We start from the raw sequence: 23,877 nt of genomic DNA on the forward strand, positions 1-23,877 counted from the left end.
GGTGGAATTGTCATGCTGGAGGGCCATGTCAGGATGAGCCTGCAGGAAGGGTACCACATGAGGAAGGAGGATGTCTTCCCTGTAATGCATAGCATTGAGATGGCCTGGAATGACAACAAGCTCAGTCCGATGATGCTGTGACACACCGCCCCAGACCATGACGGACCATCCACCTCCAAATCGATCCCGCTCCAGAGTACAGGCCTTTGTAACGCTCATTCCTTCGATGATAAACGTGAATCCGACCATCACCCCTGGTGAGACAAAACCGCGACTCGTCAGTTAAGAGCACTTTTGCCAGTCCTGTCTGGTCCAGCGACGGTGGGTTTGTGCCCATAGGCGACGTTGTTGCCGGTGATGTCGAGTGAGGACCTGCCTTTACAACAGGCCTACAAGCCCTCAGTCCAGCCTCTCTAAGCCTATTGCGGACAGTCTGAGCACTGATGTAGGGATTGTGCATTCCTGGTGTAACTCGGGCAGTTGTTGTTGCCATCCTGTACCTGTCCCACAGGTGTGATGTTCTGATGTACCGATCCTGTGCAGGTGTTGTTACACGTGGTCTGCCACTGCGAGGACGATCAGCTGTCCGTCCTGTCTCCCTGTAGCCCTGTTTTAGGCGTCTCACAGTACGGACATTGCAATTTATTGCCCTGGCCACATCTGCAGTCCTCATGCCTCCTTGCAGCATACCTAAGGCACGTTCACGCAGATGAGTAGGGACCATGGGCATCTTAATGTTTGTGTTTTTCAGAGTCAGTAGAAAGGCCTCTTTAGTGTCCTGAGTTTTCATAATTGTGACCATAATTGCCTACCGTCTTTAAGCTGTTGGTGTCTTAAAGACCTTTCCACAGGTGCATGTTCATTAATTGTTTATGGTTCATTGAACAAGCATGGGAAACAGTGTTTAAACCCTTTACAATGAAGATCTGTGAAGTTATTTGGATTTTTACGAATGATCTTTGAAAGACAGGATCCTGAAAAAGGGACGTTTTTTTTTTGCTGAGGTTATATCGTGTGTGGACACCCCTTCAAATGAGTGAATTTGGCTATTTCAGGCACACCCGTTGCAGACAGGTGTATAAAATCAGTAGATTGGCAGTAGAATGGCCTTACTGAAGAGCTCAGCTACTTTCAATGTAGCACCGTCATAGGATGCCACCTTTCCAACAAGTCAGTTGGTCAAATTTCTGCCCTGCTAGAGCTGCCAGACAGATATCATAGCTAAACTGGGCTTGGTTCAAATCCTTGATGGGAAACCAAAGGGTAACTGTAGATAGATTAATTTTCCAGTAGGAGGTACTGAACAGCCTGTTTTTTTCCTCATAGTGGATATAACGTTGAAGATCTGACGTTTTAAAGGTACAAATTAAACATTTTATACAAGATTTGTCTTTGTTGATATTTGGTTACCTTGATGACATAATACTGTGGTTGAAATTTTACCCTCAAAACAGTTTTCACTGATTACTTTTTTGAAACCCAATGTGTTTTCCATGTAAATTCCATGTCACAATACGCTGACAAATGACATTGAAACAATGTTGATTCAACCAGTTTGTGCCAAGTTGGTAGGAAACAATTTCAGATGCAGCCACATTCACATTTTTCAGCTGCCTCAGAGAAAGACATCCCTCTTCTAGTGGTCCCCTAGGACAGTCAGTCAGGTCAATGTCAATCCTGTGTTTTGTCGTCTTAGGCCATCAACTCCCATCTGTGAACTGCTGGAGCACAAGTACGCCCAGCGCTGGTTAGAGGAGCAGCAGGCCAAGGAGAGAGCCCTGGAGGAGAGGCAGCTCAACTTGGTGAGATTTGGGGACGAGTGGAGAGGAAAGGAGGCTGGTTTAAAGGTAGCCAGGAGCAGTGTTCTCCAGGGTTTGGGTCAATTCCTTTTTTAATTCATGGGGTGGATTCTGAAATTGCATATTGCTTCCTTATGAGCATTTTTCCATTCATGAATTGAATGTCTATTTACTTCCTTCATTTACTTTATTGAAAACTGAATTGAGCCCAACTCATATGCACTCTGAATCCTGAAGACTGGCACACAAGGAAGGGGTTATATTTTTATATTTTTTTTATAAACTGTTTTGGAGAAGGTATTACAAGCAATAGTAGTAAGTCGTACTTGTAGTGGTGGTAGAATAAGTATTTATATGTTCTATGTATGTCCATTTCTCTTCTACCGTGGCTATCATTGCAGCCTAAGCTGGGCCGCATCCAGGAGACACGGACAACTCTGTTGAGGAAGAGTCGGTCGATGCCCGAGTCCGCCCCGCTGTGGAAGCTTCCCCGCTTCCAGCAGGTAAAAGCCCAGTACAGTAACACCACAGCACAGCTACAGGGTCACCAACACTCCAGCCTAGACAACCTAACCAGTATTATTGTAGTTCTATTACCGTGCGTGCCTGTGTGAGTGAGTGAGAGAGGTGTATCCTGGTCTCCTGAAGGCATTTCTACACACAGTCCATAGGGAATCAGTGAGGAATGGAAGGCAAAATAGGGAAGGGGAGCAGAATAAAGAATAGACTGCCTTAGGGGATGTTTATAGTCAAAATGTAAGATTCCCTCACCTTCATTTACAACACACAGGCACACGTAGACCCACACACCCTCAGTGATCTCCCTCACTCACCTACTTCATGGCTAGCAGAGGCCTCCAATTAAATCAAAAGTGATGTGTTTTTAGTGGTGTTTTACACTGACAAGTAGGCCATCATTGTGACAGCTCTACCTGTCAGTAAGGCAATGGAAATACTCCATTGACAATGGCCACTGCTTCCAATTATAGGGGAATCAGCCTCTTGCCACGCTAACGATCCACACACACACACACACACACACACAGTCTTCCCCACCTAACTTTACTTTCCCAATCTTTTCCCATTCCTGCATATATGTTTTTGGTGCAAATTACACACACAAAATGGGGTGGCGTGCTGCCTGGTGGCGAAGTCTGCTTTCTATGCCGGTCAGCTTTAATGAGGCGATTTAAGGTTTATTTTGGCGGCCCGCGTACCACTAAAGTCTTTGTCTGACAGCTGACGGTGAAAGGCGAATGTTAACCCTATAAAATACTAAACAATCCTCAGTATTTTCTGTCAAGTAGCATTTCTGATTGCTCTGAGTTCGACATTTGCATCCCTGACTTTTCCGGCGTGCTCCGCGTTTCATCTGCTCATCATTTGTTTGTTTGTGTTGTCATTTTTTTATTTTGCTTCTCTCAATTCTATCTTTGTTGAATCGCTTGTTTTTTCTTCCCCGTTTCAATAAGATACTATGGTTCCACAGGATACATGATTTCTTACCAAACAAAGACAACATAATAAATAAGTAAATATTTAAATAAACAAATGACACAGGCAAAAAGTTACTGTACTATTTTCTTGCTGGTAGATTTGATAAGGGAACTGATAGGAGCTGTTTTCTCTGTATTTGAAGCATCTTACAAGCGATTTGCAACATGTCAAATGTAAGAAAAAAGTGTGTACTTACAGGATTAACTGGCAGTCCATATCTGAGAACAACTTTTATTCCAAATTCTAAATGTATTTTATACAGTGCTCTTCCACAATCCATACACAGAAATCTAAATGCCTGGAGGAAAGAGTGAGAAGAGCCAGTGGAGATGCATTGGATGTGCTCCTCAAACTCTCCATCACATCTTTCAGTGGTACTCACACATTGGAGTTAATCCACATGGCAGGTCCCTTTCATTTTGTTTCCAGTGTTGAGCCCTATCTGACAGGATGGATTGATCGAAGAGCCCAGAGTCATATACACAAGACTTTCCTACATATCTCTATATAAAACATTGACTGGGCCAAGTCAAACTCACCATAACATATCTCTATATAAACCTGGTCAAACTAACCATGTCATATCTATTTACAAGCCAAACTCACCATCACTGTTCATCTCTTACCTGCAGGTTGGCCCAGCTCTGGACACCTTCCGGGATCCATATGCTAGAAAGAAGGCCTTCAATGCACACTTCTCAGACTCAGTGGCACGAACAGGACAGCTGGGCCAGGGAACCTACACTGTGGGCTAAAACATACATAGAGAAGAGTCTGTAGTAACTGTTGGGGTAGGGAGTAGGGGGGCAAAGTCTTATTTTTCAACCAGCCTTAATCAAATTGCTCTCAGATGCAATCAACCTATATATATATATATATATATATATATATACTCATACTGACAATATTATTATCATGGGATTTTACTGATTTCTACAACTCCTCAATTACAGATTGTACTTAGAGTTTGTTGGCAAAAAAAAACAGATATTGTACTTCCGGCCGGACTTACACTGTTACCACCACAAGGATTTGTAATATAATGTTTGTAGACTACAGCGACTATAACTCAGCGAGAAGGTAAAGTTTTAAACTCAAATGCTATGAATATGTGTTCCAGGAAAAATATTTTAAGTTATTCAAATATGCTAATATTGCTTCACTTTTCACTGTTTGTTATTAGGTCATAGCTTGGCTATAAATCTTTTTCTCGGGTTGTGTTCCAAGTATAAAACATTTAATGGAAAAGTCAGACTGATTTAGGGTCATTTATTTCAATAAATTCATATATTCAATTTTCTGTTTGTTTGCCTACATTGAAAAGAATATGTTTTCTATGTTAATTTGCATAATATAAGGAAAACCACAACCTATACATATGGTACAATACTATATGTATACTGAACAAAAAAGCAACATGCAACAATATCATTGATTTTACTGATTTACTGTACATGTAAGGAAATCAGTCATTTGAAAAAAATTAAATAGGCCCTAATCTATAGATTTAATGACTGGGCAGTGGCGCAGCCATGAGTGGGCCTGGGAGGGCATAGGCCCACTCACCTGGGAATCAAAATTAGTTATCAGAATTAGTTTTTCCACACAAAAAGGACTATTAGACAGACAGACATACGCCTCAGTTTCATCAGCTGTCCGGCTGGCTGGGCTCAGATGATCCCGCAGGTGAAGAAGCCGGGTGTGGAGGTCCTGGGCTGGCGTGGTTACACGTGGTCTGCAGTTTTGAGGCTGGTTGGAAGTACAGCCATATTCTCTAAAGCAACATAAAACGGTTTATGGTAGAAAAGTTAACATTACATTCTCTGGCAACAGCTCTGGTGGACATTCCTGCAGACAGCATGCCAATTGCACACTCTTTCAAAACTTGAGACATCTGTGGCATTGTGTTATTTCATCTCATGAAACCAACACTTTACATGTTGCGTATTTATTTTTGTTCAATACATATAGCTGACACTCCCAAACTCGCTCCACAGCAACCCCAGTAGATGAGCTGAGCACAACTGCAGATCCAGGTCAAAGCAATATTATAAAGGGCGTCACGCTGCTTGCTAAGCCATACCGCTTTCTCCCGAGCCAGCTCATACCAAGATGAGAAACTCAGGACCTCTGCCTCACAAATACACATGTCAGGCCTCTTGAAGCATTCTAACCTGTTGCGCAACTGCAGGCTAAGGAGTGAGTTTCATAGATCCTCATCTGCTACATCTCCTTAAATATCAGACTGGGAAGAACCGGCATTAACGAACCCCCCATTATACCTACACCTAACATGCCAATTCAACAAATATGAATATGTACACATTGAAATACATATTTCTGCAGTGGCAAGAAGTGAAAAAATAAACAACCCGGTTAGACATGGATTACCAAGGAAAAGCTACATCTAGGTTACCAGAGGACTATTGCCAGCGTTGGTAAAGGTGTTATGAATCAGTGTGGAAAATATCTGTACAGGAGATATCATTTATGATGCCCAGGCCAAATATCTGTATCATATTTACAGTAATGAGGGGTGAGATGAAACAGGGTGAATCCACCCTTCCCCCACTCCTCCTCCCCTCAGTTATCACCAAAACCTCTGAGCCAATGGGCTCAGGGCATTGTCAGAGACACCTTTAAAAGCTGACAATTGTGCTTTAGTTGTGAACAGGGTCACTAGGGGACTTTGTGTATTATTTTATGTTTGCTTGGGGCCACAACATCAACCATATACAGTACCAGTAAACCCATCATGTTTGTTCGTGTCGTCAGTATCTCCCGGTTTCCTCAAAGGCAAGACGTGACTGCAGACTGCATGGACTTTAAGACTGGTGCTGAAATGAACTCGCTAACTGGTTGAGGTCCTTCCCTTACAGGGGAAGTTTACTCTACAAAACATGTGGAATTAGGCTATTATTAACCAAGGATATTTTTTTTTTTTGGGGGATAGCATACAGTGTCGTTTTCAGAACATATACATATATTTCTACAGAAACGCTGCAGTAAAACGCGTAGGCCTAATGACGGAAAGTGGATAAAAACAAATTGCCTGGTCAAATTTGTTTCGGGATTTTCCAACTGGACAGTTGACTTGGTCTCAAATTGTAGTTTAACAGTACGAAATTACCCAGTTGCCCTGTTCATATTTATCATGGAGGTCTCCACAAACGGGTCGAGTTTTGGTGTTGACTCTCTGCTGTTTCACAGACCAGCAAGCCCACACTTTTTGAAAGGAGACAGTTCGATCGAAAAATGCCGGTCTCCACTGAAGTTAAACCCGAGGTCCGTCCTGGAAAGCGGCTGCTCATCTCCCCTCTCCCCGCGACTGGAGTCTGTCGAAGATGCAATGCACAGACACGATTTTGCACTGGAGTCCTCGCTACAGCATGGGCAACTGCCCCAGCCACGGACAGTCGCATCATCTTTTCTTATTCGGGATATTCTTGCAGACTGTAACAAACCACTTGCAGCATGTGCCCCATACAAGAGTCATGAACATCCCATGCCAGACTCCGAGCATTTTGAGTCCAAAATAGCGGACGACTTTATGGATAAAATCCACAGCAACTCGTCCTCGGAAAATGAATACAAAGGTAAGCTTTATTACTTGACAGTTATTTATTACTTGAGTTATTCGCTCATATAGACGGCTATTTTAAGAATTTTCAAATTATGATTGGCCTATAAATAGCCGAATGTCTTATAAATTAAAGAAAAAAAACGTTCATTAAAATAACTAAGCTATGATATTAGTTAATCAATTATATGAAGACATTAGGCATATGGGCCGACTTTCTATACATTAGTATTTATATGACAAAATACAATTGCGCGCCCATTTAACTGCCTTTAAAGCCACTTACTTTGAAAATGCAAACAGAAAAAATCCAAATAGTCCTATATGATGATTTGTTCAATAAGGCCTTTAAGGGTAAACAATGTATCCAGCGTGGTTAATTGACGATGGTTGCAGCTAACATAAATATGATAATACTAATGTAATTTGACTAGGACTATTATAGGCCACTTTAATATTATTCCTTATTTGTGATCAACCTGAAAGTGTGTGCGTCAAACCATCATCTCATCCTTACATTGACCAATATAAATGTAGGGGGCCTAAAAATGCATATGACTGGTTTTCATTTCATGGATGAGTGGTGTTTCGTATATCAGATTGTCTCTCTCTAGTTGGTTTATCTTCCACCGATACATCCAATTGTTCGGGGATTGTCTGCAATTTGTCAGCTCTATATTTCGGGTTTATCCACGGTCCTGTGAAGTCGCGCCAGTCAGTTGACTGGTTTCCATCCCTTGTGAATCAATTAACTGGATTATTGTACTCCCTGAGAATCAGATCCGCCCATATAAAAACCAGTTTTCGCGCTTCACATATCCACTGTGCAATAACCATGGAAACAACCGATATATTTTATGTGGCAGTTATAGGCCTATAGCCTTCGAAATCCCTGTCCAATCATAACCATGATCTGCTAAATGGCATATATTATTATTATTATTATTTAGGCCAACCGGAAAATGTGCAGGTCAAAATTATATCCTTTATGATTCTGGTTATATTTTGGTGATGTATCTAATTGTAAATACATGTTCATTAATTTTAGCGCGAGACCGTGACATGGACAGCAGCAGAGACAGTCCGTCGTCTCGAATGAAGAAGCCCCGGAAAGCTCGAACCGCTTTCAGTGATCACCAGCTGGCCCAGCTCGAGCGCAGCTTCGAAAGGCAGAAATATCTGAGTGTGCAGGACAGAATGGAGTTGGCAGCTTCGCTCAACCTCAGCGACACTCAGGTCAAAACTTGGTACCAGAACAGACGGTGAGTTGCAAGACAGATCGAAACCGTAATTTGTAATTAATATAAGTAGGCCTAGTTATTGGATTCAGCCACTCAAAAATATGTTATTACAAACATATAGTTTTGACTAAGTCCTCCCATATCGTTGTGAAGAAATTACACGTAACACAATTACAGACAACACATGAATAATCAATTACTGCATTCTGTATCAATAATTTAAGTGGCGCGCTGTTATTACACAATTGATATAATTATTATTTACCCATAAAATGGCTGTCAACTGTGAGGAGATTGTACATATTTTCCCCCTAATGTAGCTACATTGTTTATTTAATAAACAGGTCTGTTGGGTGAGTAAATTAGGCCTATGTAATATTCTGGGTAACATCCAATTCTATTTCCTCCTGCTTTGTTATAATTGCAGATAACGATGGCCAATAAATTGTACCTATAGCTTGATTTTGTTCTCTAAACCCTAATTTTTCTTTTTCGTTTTAGAACGAAATGGAAGCGCCAGACCGCGGTTGGACTGGAATTGTTGGCCGAAGCTGGCAACTACTCGACTCTTCAAAGAATGTTTCCCTCGCCATATTTTTACTCACAACGTCTGGTTTCGACCCAAGATACCGCAGCGGGCTTATATCTGTACAGAGGACCCTCGGCACCACCACCTATCCAGCGTCCGCTGTTTCCACGAATCCTCCTCCATGGTCTTCAGGGAGGCGGGGAGCCGCTCTCCTCTCTATCTGGGGTCCTCCCTCGACCTACACATCGATGAACGGACATAGCTGTCAGCAGCCACGCAAGCTCCTCGCTGACAAACAAATGGGACTGCACATGAACAAAATTACATGACTTTGAAAGTCGAAACTTTTATTTGGGTCGATATTTGTGAAATGTAGTTTACAGTTTGGCTTTAGGGGGAAAAATGACAAATAAACATGTTTGTAGGCCAATGTGTAGGCTAATTTAACATGGTGTGTTTCAGAGCGGGCCTTCATATTTTTTTTAGGCTGACGAATAGGCTCTTTTATCAACGTGGAATTATTGGATTGAGGCCAAAATGATATTTTGTGTTAGCACAAATTTGGGTCTGAATTACATTTGTTCTGCTGAAATTATGCGTTAGAGCTGGCAAAGGCAATCTTCCCACATTTGCGTATACTGCTTCCACGATAAACGCTGCATGTCGGCCCCCATCAGAAATTAGCTTTACATTTCGATCACGCAATCTGTAACGTTTAAGCGATACTGTTTTTAGAGAATAACTGGGCTATATTCAAACAAAACCAAAATAAACACGTGGTTATAGCCCATGTTTATAACAATATATATGTCCATGATAATTGCAAATAATGGAGATGTGGGGACCTACATTCCAGATTTATCTTTAGCATTTAATTCAATTATGACATTCACTTTTCGTTTCGCTCAAATTGGACGACCAATATGGGGCAACAGTGAAACTTTTTGAAGATGAAAGATGTAGTCTTATTTGAAATTGTTCGCGTAATGTCATGTGGTTGTTTCAAAGTATCCTATCCCAGTTAAAGCCAAAACATGGGGATGTATTTACGTTTTTTAAATGTATAAATACGTTCTACAAAAATTACCCTTCACTCAAAATATGTGGTCGAAAGAAGATTTAGTTACAGTCAGCCTAGACTAAGTTTTTATTTTATTAGACCTGTTTAACTTTTATTTTGACAGGGAGTCATGTTAGCCAATCAATGGGCACATAATTGCACACTGGCCTCTATAAGGTTTAAATTAAATTAAGGAATCATTAGAAATGAAAGCAAAACGTGGCCGAGGGTGGTCTAGCAGTCTAGCCGCTGCCTCTGGTGCACAAAACAACCCCAAATAGGTGCTGTGAAATGTGTTGTTTTACATGGTCAGCCATAGTAGTAAGGAGGCCCTGGAGCAAATTAGCGTTTAGTGCCTTGCTCAAGGGCACAGAAGATTTTTCACCTTGTCGCTAGGACATTCTAACCAGCAACCTTCTGCTTCAGCACACTCTCCTCTTTCATCTCTAAACATACAACTAAATTATCTTTAATAAAGGCCCAATGCAGTCAAAAACAACTTCTCTTTATATATATATATATATATCGATCCATCCATCCATATATATACATATATACCCACACACACACACATATACCCACACACACACACACACACACACATACACACACTGTTGGAATAATACTGTGAAATTGTGAAAATGATAATGCCCTTTTATTGTAAGTCAAATTAAGTGGGAACGGTCGGGAATGGTGTGTTGACAAACATAACTCTTAAAATAGAGCCTACAAATAAAAATCTAGGTGAATAAGACAATTAGCTGTCAAATTAATTTCAGATTTGGTCAAAATGTATGTTTTGCAGAAGGCTACCTATAGCCTGCATTTTACACTTGATTTAAGTTACACAAAATCTAATTCCAATTCCAATCAAGTGTTCAAATCTAAAATGCACTTGGTTGAGAGTTGAAACTTTACAAAATTCTTGTTCATTTCTAAACCACACAGAGAATTAAAGTAATCCCATAGAAATACAGTTGAAGTCGGAAGTTTACATACACTTAGGTTGGGCTCTTTAAAACTAATTTTTCAACCACTCCACACATTTCTTGTTAATTAGCAAACTATAGTTTTGGCAAGTCGGTTAGGACATCTAATTTGTGCATGACACAAGTAATTTTTCCAACACTTGTTTACATACAGATTATTTCACTGTATCACAATTCCAGTAGGTCAAACGTTTACATACACTAAGTTGACTGTGCCTTTAAACAGCTTGGAAAATACCAGAAAATTATGTCATGGCTTTAGATGCTTCTGATAGGCTAATTGAAATAATAAAGAGTCAATTGGAGGTGTACCTGTGGATGTATTTCAAGGCCTACCTTCAAATTCTGTGCCTCTTTGCTTGATATCATGGGAAAATCAAATGAAATCAGCCAAGACCTCAGAAAAAAGATTGTAGACATCCACAAGTCTGGTTCATCCTTGGTAGCAATTTCCAAACACCTGAAGGTACCATGTTCATCTGTACAAACAATAGTACGCAAGTATAAACACCATGGGACCATGCAGCCATCATACCGCTAAGGAAGGAGACGTGTTCTGTCTCCTAGAGATGAATGTACTTTGGTGCGAAAAGTGCAAATCAATCCCAGAACAACAGCAAAGGACTTTGTGAAGATGCTGGAGGACATAGGTACAAAAATATCTATATCCACAGTAAAACAAGTCCTATATCGACATAACCTGAAAGGCCCCTCAACGAGGAAGAAGCCACTGCTTCAAAACTGCCATAAAAAGCCAGACTACGGTCTGCAACTGCACATGGGGACAAAGATCGTACTTTTTGGAAAAATGTCCTCTGGTCTAATGAAACAAAAATATAACCTTTTGGCCATAATGACTATCGTTATGTTGGGAGGAAAAAGGGGGAGGCTTGCAAGCCGAAGAATACCATCCCAACCGTGAAGCACGGTTGTGGGCGTGCTTTGCTGCAGGAGGGACTGGTGCACTTTACAAAATAGATGGCATCATGAGGGAAAATGAAGTGGATATATTGAAGCAACATCTCAAGACATCAGTAGGAAGTTAAAGCTTAGTCGCTAATGGGTCTTCCAAATGGACAATGACCCCAAGCATACTTCCAAAGTTGTGGCAAAATGGCTTATAAGGACAACAAAGGCAAGGTATTGGAGTGGCCATCACAAAGCCCTGACCACAATCCTATAGAAAATGTGGGGGCAGAACTGAAAAAGCGTGTGCGAGCAAGGAGGCCTACAAAACTGACTCAGTTACACCAGCTCTGTCAGGAGGAATGGGCCAAAATTCACCAAACTGCTTGTGGAAGGCTACCCAAAACATTTGACCCAAGTTAAACAATTTAAAGGCAATGCTACCAAATACACTCTATTAGTATGTAAACTTCTGACCCACTGGGAATGTGATGAAAGACATACAAACTGAAATAAATCATCACTATTATTCTGACATTTCACATTCTTAAAATAAAGTGGCGATCCTAACTGACCTAAGCTAAGGCAGGGACTTTTTACTGATTAAATGTCATTAACTGTGAAAAACGGTTAAATGTATTTGGCTAAGGTGTATGTAAACTTCCGACATCAACTGTAGGTCTAATCAATAGTTACAAACCCACTTGTAATTGCTTAAAACGAATTGTCAATATGGCAGTAGTTGTAGGCTATAACTAATGTTGTGGCAGACCATCTGAACAGCTGACATTATTTGTCAACAATAGATTTGCCTAACAATTAGTCAACAAAATATTGAATGAGTGATTATCAATGACTCCCCCCAAAGTGCTGGTGATGGTGTCTTGGGCTCTTGGCCAAAATGCGATAACAGCTGGTGACCAGCCGATACGTACGGCCCGATATGACCGTGGAGAGACTGGGACAGGACAGCGGCGACGCACACAACACTCCTGACTCCTCAACCCGGCTCGAAAGCTACTCTACTTGGTGATTGGTGAAATTCAAGCCAACCAAACTTGTGAAATTAAAACAAAAAGACAATGTGTTTTGGTTAGAAGTGAACAAATTGGAATGGATCAAAATGTACATAATGGGTACTTGGAGGAAAATGGGGGAGGGTTGTGCTTTATCAATTTCAGTCAAGGGGAGGGTTTAGTATTTTCTAAATCTAGTCCAGGGGAGGGTCATGTAATTTGTAATCGATTAAATATCAACATTTCTTAGTGTTTTAGAATTACTTGCTAATTAAGAGGGAGATTAACCCGATGCCCCAATCAAGTTTAGCGTCAGAATAGAGACAAAGTAAAGTCGCAATTCAACAGTTCAGACACGAGACGTATGTGGCAAGGTCTAGTCAATCATGGATTACAAAACGAAAACCAGCTCCGTCGCGGATACCGACGTCTTGCTCCCAGACAAACTAAACAACTTCTCTGCTCGCTTTGAGGACAATACAGTGCCACTGACACGGCCCGATACCACAATCTGCTGTGAGGGCTCTTCTTCACTGCAGCCAACGTGAGTAAAACATTTAAACATGTTAACCCTCGAAGGCTGTCGGCCCAGACAGCATCCCTAGCCGCGTCCTCAGAGCATGCTCAGACCATGCTCAGACCAGCTGGCTGGTGTGATTATGGACATAATCAATCCCTATCCCAGTCTGCTGTTCCCACATGCTTAAAGAGGGCCACCATTGTTCCTGTTCCCAAGAAAGCTAAGGTAACTGAGCTAAATGACTATCGCCCCCGTAGCACTCAATTCAGTCATCATGAAGTGCTTTGAGAGACTAGTCAAGGATCATATCACCTCCACCCTACACCCTAGACCCACTCCAATTTGCTTATCGCCCCAATAGGTCCACAGATGACGCAATCACACTGCACACTACCCTAACCCATCTGGAAAAGAGGAATACCCATGTAAGAATGCTGTTCATCGATTACAGATCAGTATTTAACACCATAGTACCCTTCAAATCGTCATTAAGCTTGAGACCCTGGGTCTTGACCCCGCCCTGTGCAACAGGGTCCTGGACTATCTGAAGGCCGCACCCAGGTGGTGAGGGTAGGAAACATCTCCACCCCGCTGATCCTCAACACTGGGGTCTCACAAGGGTGCGTTCTCAGTCCTATCCTGTACTCCCTGTGCACCCATGACTGTGTGGCCATGCATGCCTCCAGCTCAATCATAACGTTTGCAGACGACACTACAGTGGTAGGCTTGATTACCAACAATGACGAGGTGAGGGCCCTCAGTGTGGGGTCAGGAAAATAAACTCACACTCAATGCCAACAAAACAAAGGAGATGATCGTGGACTTCAGGAAACAGCAGAGGGTGCACCCCCCCTATCCACACCAACAGGACAGTACTGGAGAAGGTGGAAAGTTAAGTTCCTCAGCGTATTCACGGACACACTGAAATGGTCCACCCACACAGACAGTGCGGTGAAGAAGGCGCAACAGTGCCTCTTCAAGCTCAGGAGGCTGAAGAAATTTGGCTTGTCACCAAAACCCCTCAAACTTTTACAGATGCACATTCGAGAGCATCCTGTCGGGCTGTTTCACCGCCTGGTACAGCAACTGCTCCGCCCACAATTGTACGGCTCTCCAGAGGGTAGTGAGGTCTGCACAACGCATCACCGGGGGAAAACTACCTTCCCTCCATGAAACCTACACCACCCAATGTCACAGGAAGGCCAAAAAGATCATCAAGGACAACAACCACCCAAGCCACTGCCTGTTCACCCCGCTATCATCCAGAAGGCGAGGTCAGTACAGGTGCATCAAAGCTGGGACTGAGAGACTGAAAAACAGCTTCTATCTCAAAGCCATCAGACTGTTAAACAGCCATCACTAACATTGAATGGCTGCTGCCAACATACTGACTCATCTCTAGCCACTTTAATAATTAGATGTAATAAAAGTATCAGTAGTAACTTTAAACAATGCCACTTTATATAATGTTTACAAATCCTACATTACTCATCTCATATGAATATACTGTACTCTATACAATCTTGCCTATGCCGTACACCCATCCATTTATATGTACATGTTCTTATTAATTCCTTTATAGTCAGAACTAGAAGGACAAGCATTTCGCTACACTCACATTAACATCTGCTAAACATGTGTATGTAATCAATAAAAGTTGATTTGATCTCTGATTCTCCGCTGGGTGCGCAATATCAAGTGCGCCTATAGGCTATTTAGTGTGGTTTCAATCAAAATATCCATAGCCTATAGACTACAAAGTGCCTGCTTGGAGAAACAAAGAGTAAAGTTATATTTCTAAGATGGCTGCTGGGATGGTGTAAATAAAACTAGGCTGCATTACACACGGCAATGGACATTAGAACCCTGGGCCCCGGCCTGCTCTCCTCTTGCTGATCAAAAAATTGTGTGTGCTTCCTAACAAACGGCTGTGCTGTGTAGGCCTACGGTGGCAGTTCAGGAGTCAAAGGTTTCTTCCCGAAAATAATTTTGGATTATGCCTTGTCCTAAAAATCTTGCGTGTGGACTAGCCTACGTTCTGTTCAGTTCGAAAAAGAGAGCATTAACATGAGGACAGGTCAACCTTGATAGCTTGCTACTACTATAATTGATTTAATTAAAAACAATATACAATGCATTCAGAAAGTATTCAGACCCTTGGAGTTTTTCCACATTTTGTTATGTTACAGCCTTATTCTAAAAGGGATTAAGTTCGTTTTTCACCAATCTACACACAATACCCTATAATGACAAAGCAAAAATAGTTATTTAAAAGTTGGCAAATATGTAAAAACCCGGAAATATCACATTTAAATAAGTATTCTTACCGTTTACTAAGTACTTTGTTGAAGCACCTTTGGCAGCGATTACAGCCTTCGAGTCTTCTTGGGTATGACGCACAAACTTGGCACACATTATTTGGGGAGTTTCTCCCATTCTTCTCTGCAGATCCTCTAAAGCTCTGTCAGGTTGGATAAAGGCCTGCATTAAAAAAAGCCTGATTGTTGATGTGCTGCAGAGATAGTGGTCTTTCTGGAAGGTTCTCCCATCTCCACAGAGGAACACTAGAGCTCTGTCAGAGAGGCCATCTGGTTCTTGGTCACCTCCCGACCAAGGCCCTTCTCCTCCGATTGCTCAGTTGGCAGGGCGCCCAGCTCTTGGAAGAGTATTGGTGGTTCCAAACTTCTTCCATTTAAGAATTGTGGAGGCCACTGTGTTCTTGGGGACCTTCAATGCTGCAGAAATGTTTTGGTACCCTTCCTCAGATCTGTGCCTCGACACAATCCTGTCTCGAAGCTCTACAGACAATTCCTTCGACCTCACGGCTTGGTTTTTGCTCTTACATGCACTGTCAACTGTGGGACTTTATATACAGGTGTGCCTTTTCAAATCATGTCCAATCAATTGAATTTACCACAGGTGGACTCCACGTTGCAGAAACATCTCAAGGATGATCAATGGAAACAGGATGCACCTGAGCTCCATTTCGACTCTCATAGCAAAGGGTCTGAATACTTATGTAAATAAGGTCTCTTATTTCTAATACATTTGCAACAATGTCTATAAACCAGGTTTTGCTTGTTCATTATGAAAATGGAAGGGGCCTGAATACTTTCCGAATGCACTGAATTTCTTACCCATGATGTAGACCTATTTATCAGAGGTATTAACCTCACAATAAGCCAGATTCTAGTAACTTACATTGTGGTGCTGAAACTTGAAGCATCAGCCATGGCACAATCAATCAGAAATGAACAGCTGATGGTGCTGAAAGTAGGCAAATTCGAGTAGGCATAATTAATTTCAAACCTTTTCAATTTAATTAGACTAACAACAAGAGGGATGTGTGTTGGAGCCTATTTCTTCCTATTTAAGAAATAAGAGGTAGCTTTGTGACAGACAGAATTAGGTTGTAGGCTGCTATATACATAGATATGTCGGTCAATTCCTCCACCCTCAATGCACTCTAAACAACAGCCCTTGACTGACACAGAGGTAGGCCAAGTGAAGACCAAGACTTGAAATGAGCGGGTATGCCATAGGTCTACTTTTTATTAAAGAAAATGGCAAAAAGCACAGGCCAACCCCTTGTTTGCGTAAGTTTGCATCGGTAGACCGACTGGTGGAAAAGAAGGTCTGCATCGGTCCTCCGACTGTCTGTGGTTGAAATGTAAGACTAAGTTTTGAAAGTACCATGCTCAGATTCCTAATGACATATCAGATTTTATTTTTTGGCAAACAGGGACAGTTTCATTACAAACAAGACACACTGATTAGGCATTTGATAAATATGATAAGATGAACACATAAGTCTATCGCTGTCCATTCTTAGCCTGTCATTTCAGTAAGTTGTGTAGTATTACAAAAGATTCTGCTAAAATTGCAGAATTTAACTTTGATACATATGAAAATAAAAGCCCACAAACGCCAATACCTGTATAGCATATCAATCAACCAACCATAGCGGCAGGTAGCCTAGTGGTTAGAGCGTTGGGCCAGTACCCGAAATGTTGCTGGATCGAATCCCAAGCTGACAAGGCAAAGAAATCTGTCATTCTGCCCCTGAACAAGGCAGTTAACCCACTGTTCCCCGGTAGGCCGTCATTGTATATAAGAACTGACTTGCTTAGTTAAATAAAGTTTTTTAAAAAGCCTATTTGTAAGACCGTATTCACCTGGAAAAAGTAGCAATGTAAAAACACGTGAAAAGTTTTTTTTTAAAGATCACACTTGTAATTTTCTTTTGTTTTATCGGAACATGAGGTCATATTCACTGAGTATACCAAACATTAGGAACACCTTCCTAATATAGAGTTGCTTTTGACAGTTGTGTCAAGTAAGCTTGGATGTCCTTTGGGTGGTGGCGCATTCTTGATCCACATGGAAAAAGGTTAAGCATTAAAAAAACAGCAGCGTTGCAGTTCTTGACACCAACCAGTGCGCCCGGCACCCACCATACCCAGTTCAAAAGGCACTTCAATATTTTGTCTGGCCCATTCATCCACTAAATGGCCCACATACACAATCCCTGTCTCAATTGTCTAAAGGCTTAAAAATCCTTCTTTAACTTGTCTCCTCCCCTTCATCTACACTGATTGAAGTGACTTCAATAAGGGATCATAGCTTTCACCTCATGTCATGGAAAGAGCAGGTGTTCTTAATGTTTTGTATACTTTGATTATATAATTTCTGACATTCGGAAACATTTTAGATCGCATGAATGCATTTTGTTTCATTACCTTTATCACTTTCCATGATCTGGGTTTATTTTATGAAACAAATTCAACACCAGGCATGTATTTTCAAAATTGAAAATGTTCATTTAAAGTCGTATCCACACAGATGTATACCAACATTCCTATCGATGCAGTAGCTGAAAATACAATTCTGACATTCTGGAGAACAACCATACTCTTATCATGAAACGGTGACATACTTAACTTGTGTCGACGTGATAGACCATGGTGCGTGGCTCACCATACAATTCATTATAAAATAATACACACAACCTGAGACTGTCAGTCTGTTCTGAACTGCTAAAGAAAAACACTATACTCACTATGTCAACTTCTGGTGCCCCATACTTGGGGTTTTTGTGTCAAGCACGGTTCTAGGATAAATTCTGTAGACACACTGTGATTATGCAAAGGTAGAGGGTTAAACAGTTATGTAAGGATGGAATTCACCCATCCTTAAGCTACACAACCAGCACAATCACAAATCAACCCCTAGAACCCCTTCACCTGTTCTAGGTGCACCATTTTAGATGAGAAGATACTGGGCGTAAGGAATATTAAATGACAGATACTCCACCTAATCTAAAAAAGGGCTAGGTGGAGTTATTACCTTTTCAACTATAATTTGATCGGTTTAGATCTATGAGGGGCCGTCACAAACATGTCTAGACTATAGCTGCTAGGGACAAGAGATTGGTTTAGGAGTTAGGAGAGCTGTCCTGGGTGAGTGGGGATAACCTTTCAGCTATTCCACTCGGTCCTCCTCTCCGTTGGCTTGGCTTTTCTTCTTCTTCTTCTTTTTGGCTGCGGAGTCTCCATCAATCCCACTGGCATATTCGGAGCGCGTGAGACTGGCCACCCGCTCTTCAGTGCTAAACTTCTTGAGAGGTCTGAGGGGAGAGAGCATAGGATGCAGCAGCTTCATTAGACAAGCGGTCCCTAATATACCAATTGGTAAAACATTAACACTCAAATCTCAACTTCAGAGCCGGATATACGTCATCACAGCACGCAACATAACATTGTACTGTCGACACTCGGTTATTTATATTAAAATTGTTTCATTATCTCCTTTCAGACTGGAAAAACCCCAGGGCTTGATGGCATACCGGTAGAGAGGTGTATCAAGTATTTTTTTATATACTAAAAGCTCCATTGTTAGATTGTTTTAACTACTCCTATAGAAATGGTAGTCTGTCAGGTTCTCAGCAGGAAGGTCTGATTTCTCTATTATTAAAACAAGACACAGATGGCAAATATAAAGACCCGGTCTATCTAAAAAAAAAAACTGTCATTGTTGTGATGCAAAAATACTAGCAAAATGCATAGCACTCAAAATTAAAAGGGTTTTAACAGGTATTGTTTATCCTGATCAGACAGGTCTCTTACATGGACGATACACTGGAGATAAAATACGACAACTACTAGAAATAATAGATCATGAAACATATAAGCCAGGAATGGTATTTATAGCGGATTTTGAAAAGGCATCTGATAAAGTAAGACTGGATTCTTTCAATTTCGGTAATTATCTTATAAAACGGGTAAAAATAATGTATAGCAACCCCAAGTGTAAAATAGTAAATAACGGCTACTTCTCAGAGAGTTTTGAATTGTCAAGAGGTGGATAAAGGCCTGCATTAAAAAAAAGCCTGATTGTTGATGTGCTGCAGAGATAGTGGTTAAACAAGGGTATACGCTGTCACCATATCTATTCGTTATAAAATCAGATCCAATAACAACATTAGAGGATTAGAAATCCTAGGCTTAAAAACAAAGGTGTCCATGTATGCCGATGACTCAAGTTTTATGTTAAGTCCGCAAGCTAGATCCCTGCAATGTCTCATTCAAGATCTAGATAACTTTTCTGTACTCTGGACTAAAACCTAAATATGATAAGTGTACAATATTACATATCGGATCCTTAAAAAATACAACTTTTACATTACCTTGCAGCTTACCTATAAAATGGGCTGATGGTGAAGTAGATATACTCGGTATTCATATTACAAAATATATAAATAAGCTCTCCACAATGAATTTCAATTGAAAACTTGTAAAAATAGACAAGATCCTGCAACCATGGAGAGGTATGTAAAAATTGCCCTGATTAACTCCTTAGTCATATCAGTTTACTCACTTAAGGCACTGCCTACTGCTGCTGATTCGTTTTTCAAATCATATGAGCAAAATATACTTAGCTTTATCTGGGACGCTAAACCAGACAAAATAAAACATGTCTATCTATATAATGAATATGAATTGTGTGGGTTGAGATGAAGTAAAAGCACCAAACCTCTAAAAGCTTCACTTTACTTAGGTTACGAAGAAAGGCTCATGCATTGTTTAAAAATGGAAATCTACACAAAGGCAAAAAGGCCATGTCTCATTTTCGATTAATTGAAAATGATACTTTGAAAAAGTATCTCTTTCTCAAACAAGTATGGCTACAATTCCAATTTTATCCCCTTGAAACACTACAACAAATATTATGGCTGAACTCAAACGTGCTGGTTGTTTAAATACCTGTATTTATGGGAAATATGTTTGAAAAGGGTATTTTGTTCTTAAATGATATTGTAAATTGGAATGGTAGAGTTATGTCCTTCATGGAGTTATCAGAATTGTACAGAAAGGTCAGCTCAATCCAAGAGAACAACCAACTGATTACCCCAAAAATGGAGGAGGCAGGTGGTAGCAGGTGGAGGTAGGGAACTGGTCTATCTGCCCAATATAAAGGATCAAAACTGGCGGAGGAATAAAAATAGCATAAATAGGAAAGTATACCAGTTTGTTGACAACTTATAGCATAAATAGGAAAGTATACCAGTTTGTTGACAACTGTATACAAGGATGTTGACAACTGTGCCATACAGATTGCAAAATAGTTGGGAAGAGATTTTTGATATACCGATTCCATGGTACAGGGTGTATTGAAATATAAAACACAAGATTCAAGACCTCCAAGGCTTTTTCAGCTAAAATGATTATATATCATTCTTGCCACCAACAAAATGTTGAATATTTGGGGCATAAAATCATCAAAGCTCTGCAGATTTTGTTGTGAGGATACAGAATCAATAGACCATTTATTTTGGTATTGCCCTCAGGTAGCCTGTTTCCGATCTCAGGTTCAGGAATGGCTGAAAATGCATAGCATAAATGCATAGAAATAGTACTGTTAGGAGATCTGGAGCGACCGAGTCAGTCAATTACTAATATACAAATACTCATAGTAAAAGTATTTATCTTCAACTCGCAATCTGTGGGTTCTATTTGATTAGATAGATTGAAATTGTACGTTAAACATCACAGCATAGTTGAAAGATATGTGTTGCATAGAAACCCGAAGTGGGTGGCCAGCAGAGATAGATGGGATGGGCTGAGGGTTGGGATGTGGAATTGGAGACAAGTGGGAGTGGAGTTGCTGTGTGGGAGATAGAATGATGGTCAAACATAAAAGTAAAAAAAAAAACAATGAAAAGTGTGTTTGAATGACAGCGAGGGGCAGGGTTTTTACAACTAATGCCGGTTTGCCTGAGGCTGATGCCATGTGGGTGTTTGTACACATGCATATACACAAAGTCTCATTCAAATAAACACACACAAGAACTGACACATGCATGTAATAGTGCCAGACATGCATACAAACATATACAGCTGGCATTGCAATTGTGAATTGGGGGGTTCTTGAGGGTGGGGAATGGAATTATTTGTATTTTTAAAATTATTCTTGGGGGGTGGGATGGGTCTCGAATGGTTGAGGGACAGCTATTGGGGAACTGTGTGGGGGATCTTGGAGGGTTTGGGTTCACGTTTTTTTGCCTGGTGGGAGATCTGTCAACGTGCCCTTGAGCAGGGCATTGACCCTCGATGCTTCTGTGTGTGTCGCTCTGAATGGGAGTCTGTTGGATGACTTGTAGTTGTTGTATAATGTAGTTGTTGAGCGGCTTCACTGCAAGTATATTGTATATGTTTCGGATATTTTTAATAATATCTTAATATCTCAACTTCATCCTGAACATACTACCTCTTCCTAAACAAGCCTCAGTTAGCCCAAAGACGGCACTACAGGAGAACAGACATCTCTGGCTGTGGTGAGACCTAATAGCCTATCTTCACAAGGAGGGAAAGAAGCACCAGAGAAAAGAGTGACTGACTGTGTGTATAGGAGAGGATCTCTTGACCAGCGATAACTGCCATGTCACATCGCAGCAGGGGGACCATGTAAAACCAGCCTGTGTCTTTATCTAATCAATAACCCCTGGAGCCTGCCCTGGGCTGCCCAGCCCAACCCCAGCCCAGAGGGACATGTAGGGCCCACAGAGCACAGTAGACTGCAGCAAACACCCAGGGCAGTGACACTGATCACCCCAGAGGAGCCTGCTTCCAGTAACAGGATTATTGATCTGCAGCTATAGTGTGCTCTATAGGGAACCCTACTGGAGGACATATGAATGGGGAGCCTGACTGACTGAAGAACATATATCTACACAAATCTCGGTTAACCCAGAACTGAAGTCTCCCATTATTGGTCAGATGCCCGATTAAGTTCTGGGTCCATAAATGTTTAGAGTAGAGCTAGAACGAGGATCGGAACCAGAACAAAGAGCTCCTCTCTGCAAGTTAGACGGGTTGTTTGTTTAGCAACAAAATCAAGGTGTGCGCAACTATGAGGAAAAACAGACAGGGTTGGCATAGACTATTAACAAATGTAAGCTATATTTCATCTCCAATATTTATTGAAAACATATACATTTGCACAATGAGCATGTCACTGAAATACACCCTTAGTTTGCTAGTGAATTTGACCCATATTAGCATTGACATGAAGTCAGTCAAAACACCTCAAAACAAGATATATCAATAACATGATGAAACAAACCACTTACGATTCGCCACATCGGAGTTCGTCATTCTTGCTAACAATCTGGCCATCCAGAATCACAACAATACGCTGACTTCTGCCCCATGGAAGCACACATATGGTTAGCTGACAACGTCACAAACTATCTGTGGACCAAATGTCCCCTCCCCTTCCGAAATGTGAAAGACGCACCTGTGAAATCGTGATTTGTCTAAATCACAGGAAATGATGCTGCGCGATATCTCATGCATCCCATTGTATCATGAGATCTACAGTACCATTCATGTTTACATAGTCTGTCTATGAGAGATTAATCTACACACAGAATGCATCGCTCTCACTGCCGGACCTGGCATCTGTCGAAAGTCCAATACTTAGAGAACCCCCCCCTAATGAAAGTTGTAACCAATTCCTTTTCAGTTACTTAAAACAAAATCAACTACCTAGCTTTTCAAAATGTTAATTCAAACCATTCAGAAAGTTGGAACAAATAACATTCACAATGACTGGAGAGATAAGGAATGTAGGATATGGGGCACAGTCTAAATATACTGCCATTTTATAGTCAGCTCTTGTTTGTTTAATTGTTTGCAGTCTGTTTGTTACCAAAGGACAAAGAACATGTTAAGCACAAGGGACAAAATAACCCCCTTAGGGCAAGTCCAAGTGCAACCTCAGCCTCACCACCAGAGATGGCAACGTAAATAAACAATGGAAGGTGGTCTCCATGTATTCTTAACACCCGTGGCTGTGCGAAGTCTAGCTAGAGTTTACACCAGAGGGAGTAGGGAGTGTGTGTGAGATGTGCCTCTGAGAAGGCTTTGTGTATGTGTATGATGTGTTTGTTTGTTTGTTACTGGACTATTCAGGCAATTAGAGAGAGGACCTGCCTGGACAAGGACAGTGCAACACCGCAGCCATGCATACACCTGTAATGAAGTCTCTACTGACAGGTGGCCGGAGAAAAAAAAAAAAAAAAAAAAAAAAAAAAAACTGTCCCAGGATGCTTTCCAAATGGCACCCTATTCCCTATACAGTTCACAAATGTTCACCAGGGCCCATAGGGCTCTGGTCAAACTAGTGCACTATATAGGGCCAGAGGGGTCCTGAGAGAGAGACACTAGGAGAACGAGGGAG

General features: G+C 41.2%; 4 protein-coding genes across 9 annotated transcripts in view; 2 read left to right on the forward strand and 2 right to left on the reverse strand.

The window, feature by feature from the left end:
• Positions 1-4,591, forward strand: part of cfap77 (cilia and flagella associated protein 77) — a 77,005-nt gene extending 72,414 nt beyond the window's left edge. For both annotated transcript variants that reach the window (XM_035786380.2, XM_035786381.2), the window contains exons 5-7: positions 1,697-1,802; positions 2,201-2,302; positions 3,929-4,591. In XM_035786380.2, the coding sequence (XP_035642273.1) occupies positions 1,697-1,802; positions 2,201-2,302; positions 3,929-4,051 (331 nt within the window). In that variant the 3' untranslated portion in view covers positions 4,052-4,591. The remainder of the gene's footprint in view (positions 1-1,696; positions 1,803-2,200; positions 2,303-3,928) is intronic.
• Positions 1-23,877, reverse strand: part of LOC127907379 (uncharacterized) — a 149,714-nt gene that overhangs the window by 60,112 nt on the left and 65,725 nt on the right. The window lies entirely within an intron of this gene.
• barhl1a (BarH-like homeobox 1a) lies at positions 6,259-10,034 on the forward strand. Its single transcript, XM_035787486.2, has 3 exons — positions 6,259-6,892; positions 7,925-8,138; positions 8,619-10,034. Exons 1-3 carry the CDS (start codon positions 6,451-6,453, stop codon positions 8,896-8,898), a joined length of 936 nt encoding a protein of 311 aa, XP_035643379.1. The 5' UTR covers positions 6,259-6,450; the 3' UTR covers positions 8,899-10,034.
• ddx31 (DEAD (Asp-Glu-Ala-Asp) box polypeptide 31) overlaps positions 16,848-23,877 on the reverse strand; it is a 44,822-nt gene continuing 37,792 nt past the window's right edge. For all 5 annotated transcript variants that reach the window (XM_035786383.1, XM_035786386.1, XM_035786382.2 and 2 more), the window contains exon 21: positions 16,848-18,763. In XM_035786383.1, coding sequence (XP_035642276.1) covers positions 18,619-18,763 — 145 coding nt within the window. In that variant the 3' untranslated portion in view covers positions 16,848-18,618. The remainder of the gene's footprint in view (positions 18,764-23,877) is intronic.

Source organism: Oncorhynchus keta, chromosome 14 (genome assembly GCF_023373465.1).
Source record: "Oncorhynchus keta strain PuntledgeMale-10-30-2019 chromosome 14, Oket_V2, whole genome shotgun sequence".
NCBI classification, from domain to species: domain Eukaryota; kingdom Metazoa; phylum Chordata; class Actinopteri; order Salmoniformes; family Salmonidae; genus Oncorhynchus; species Oncorhynchus keta.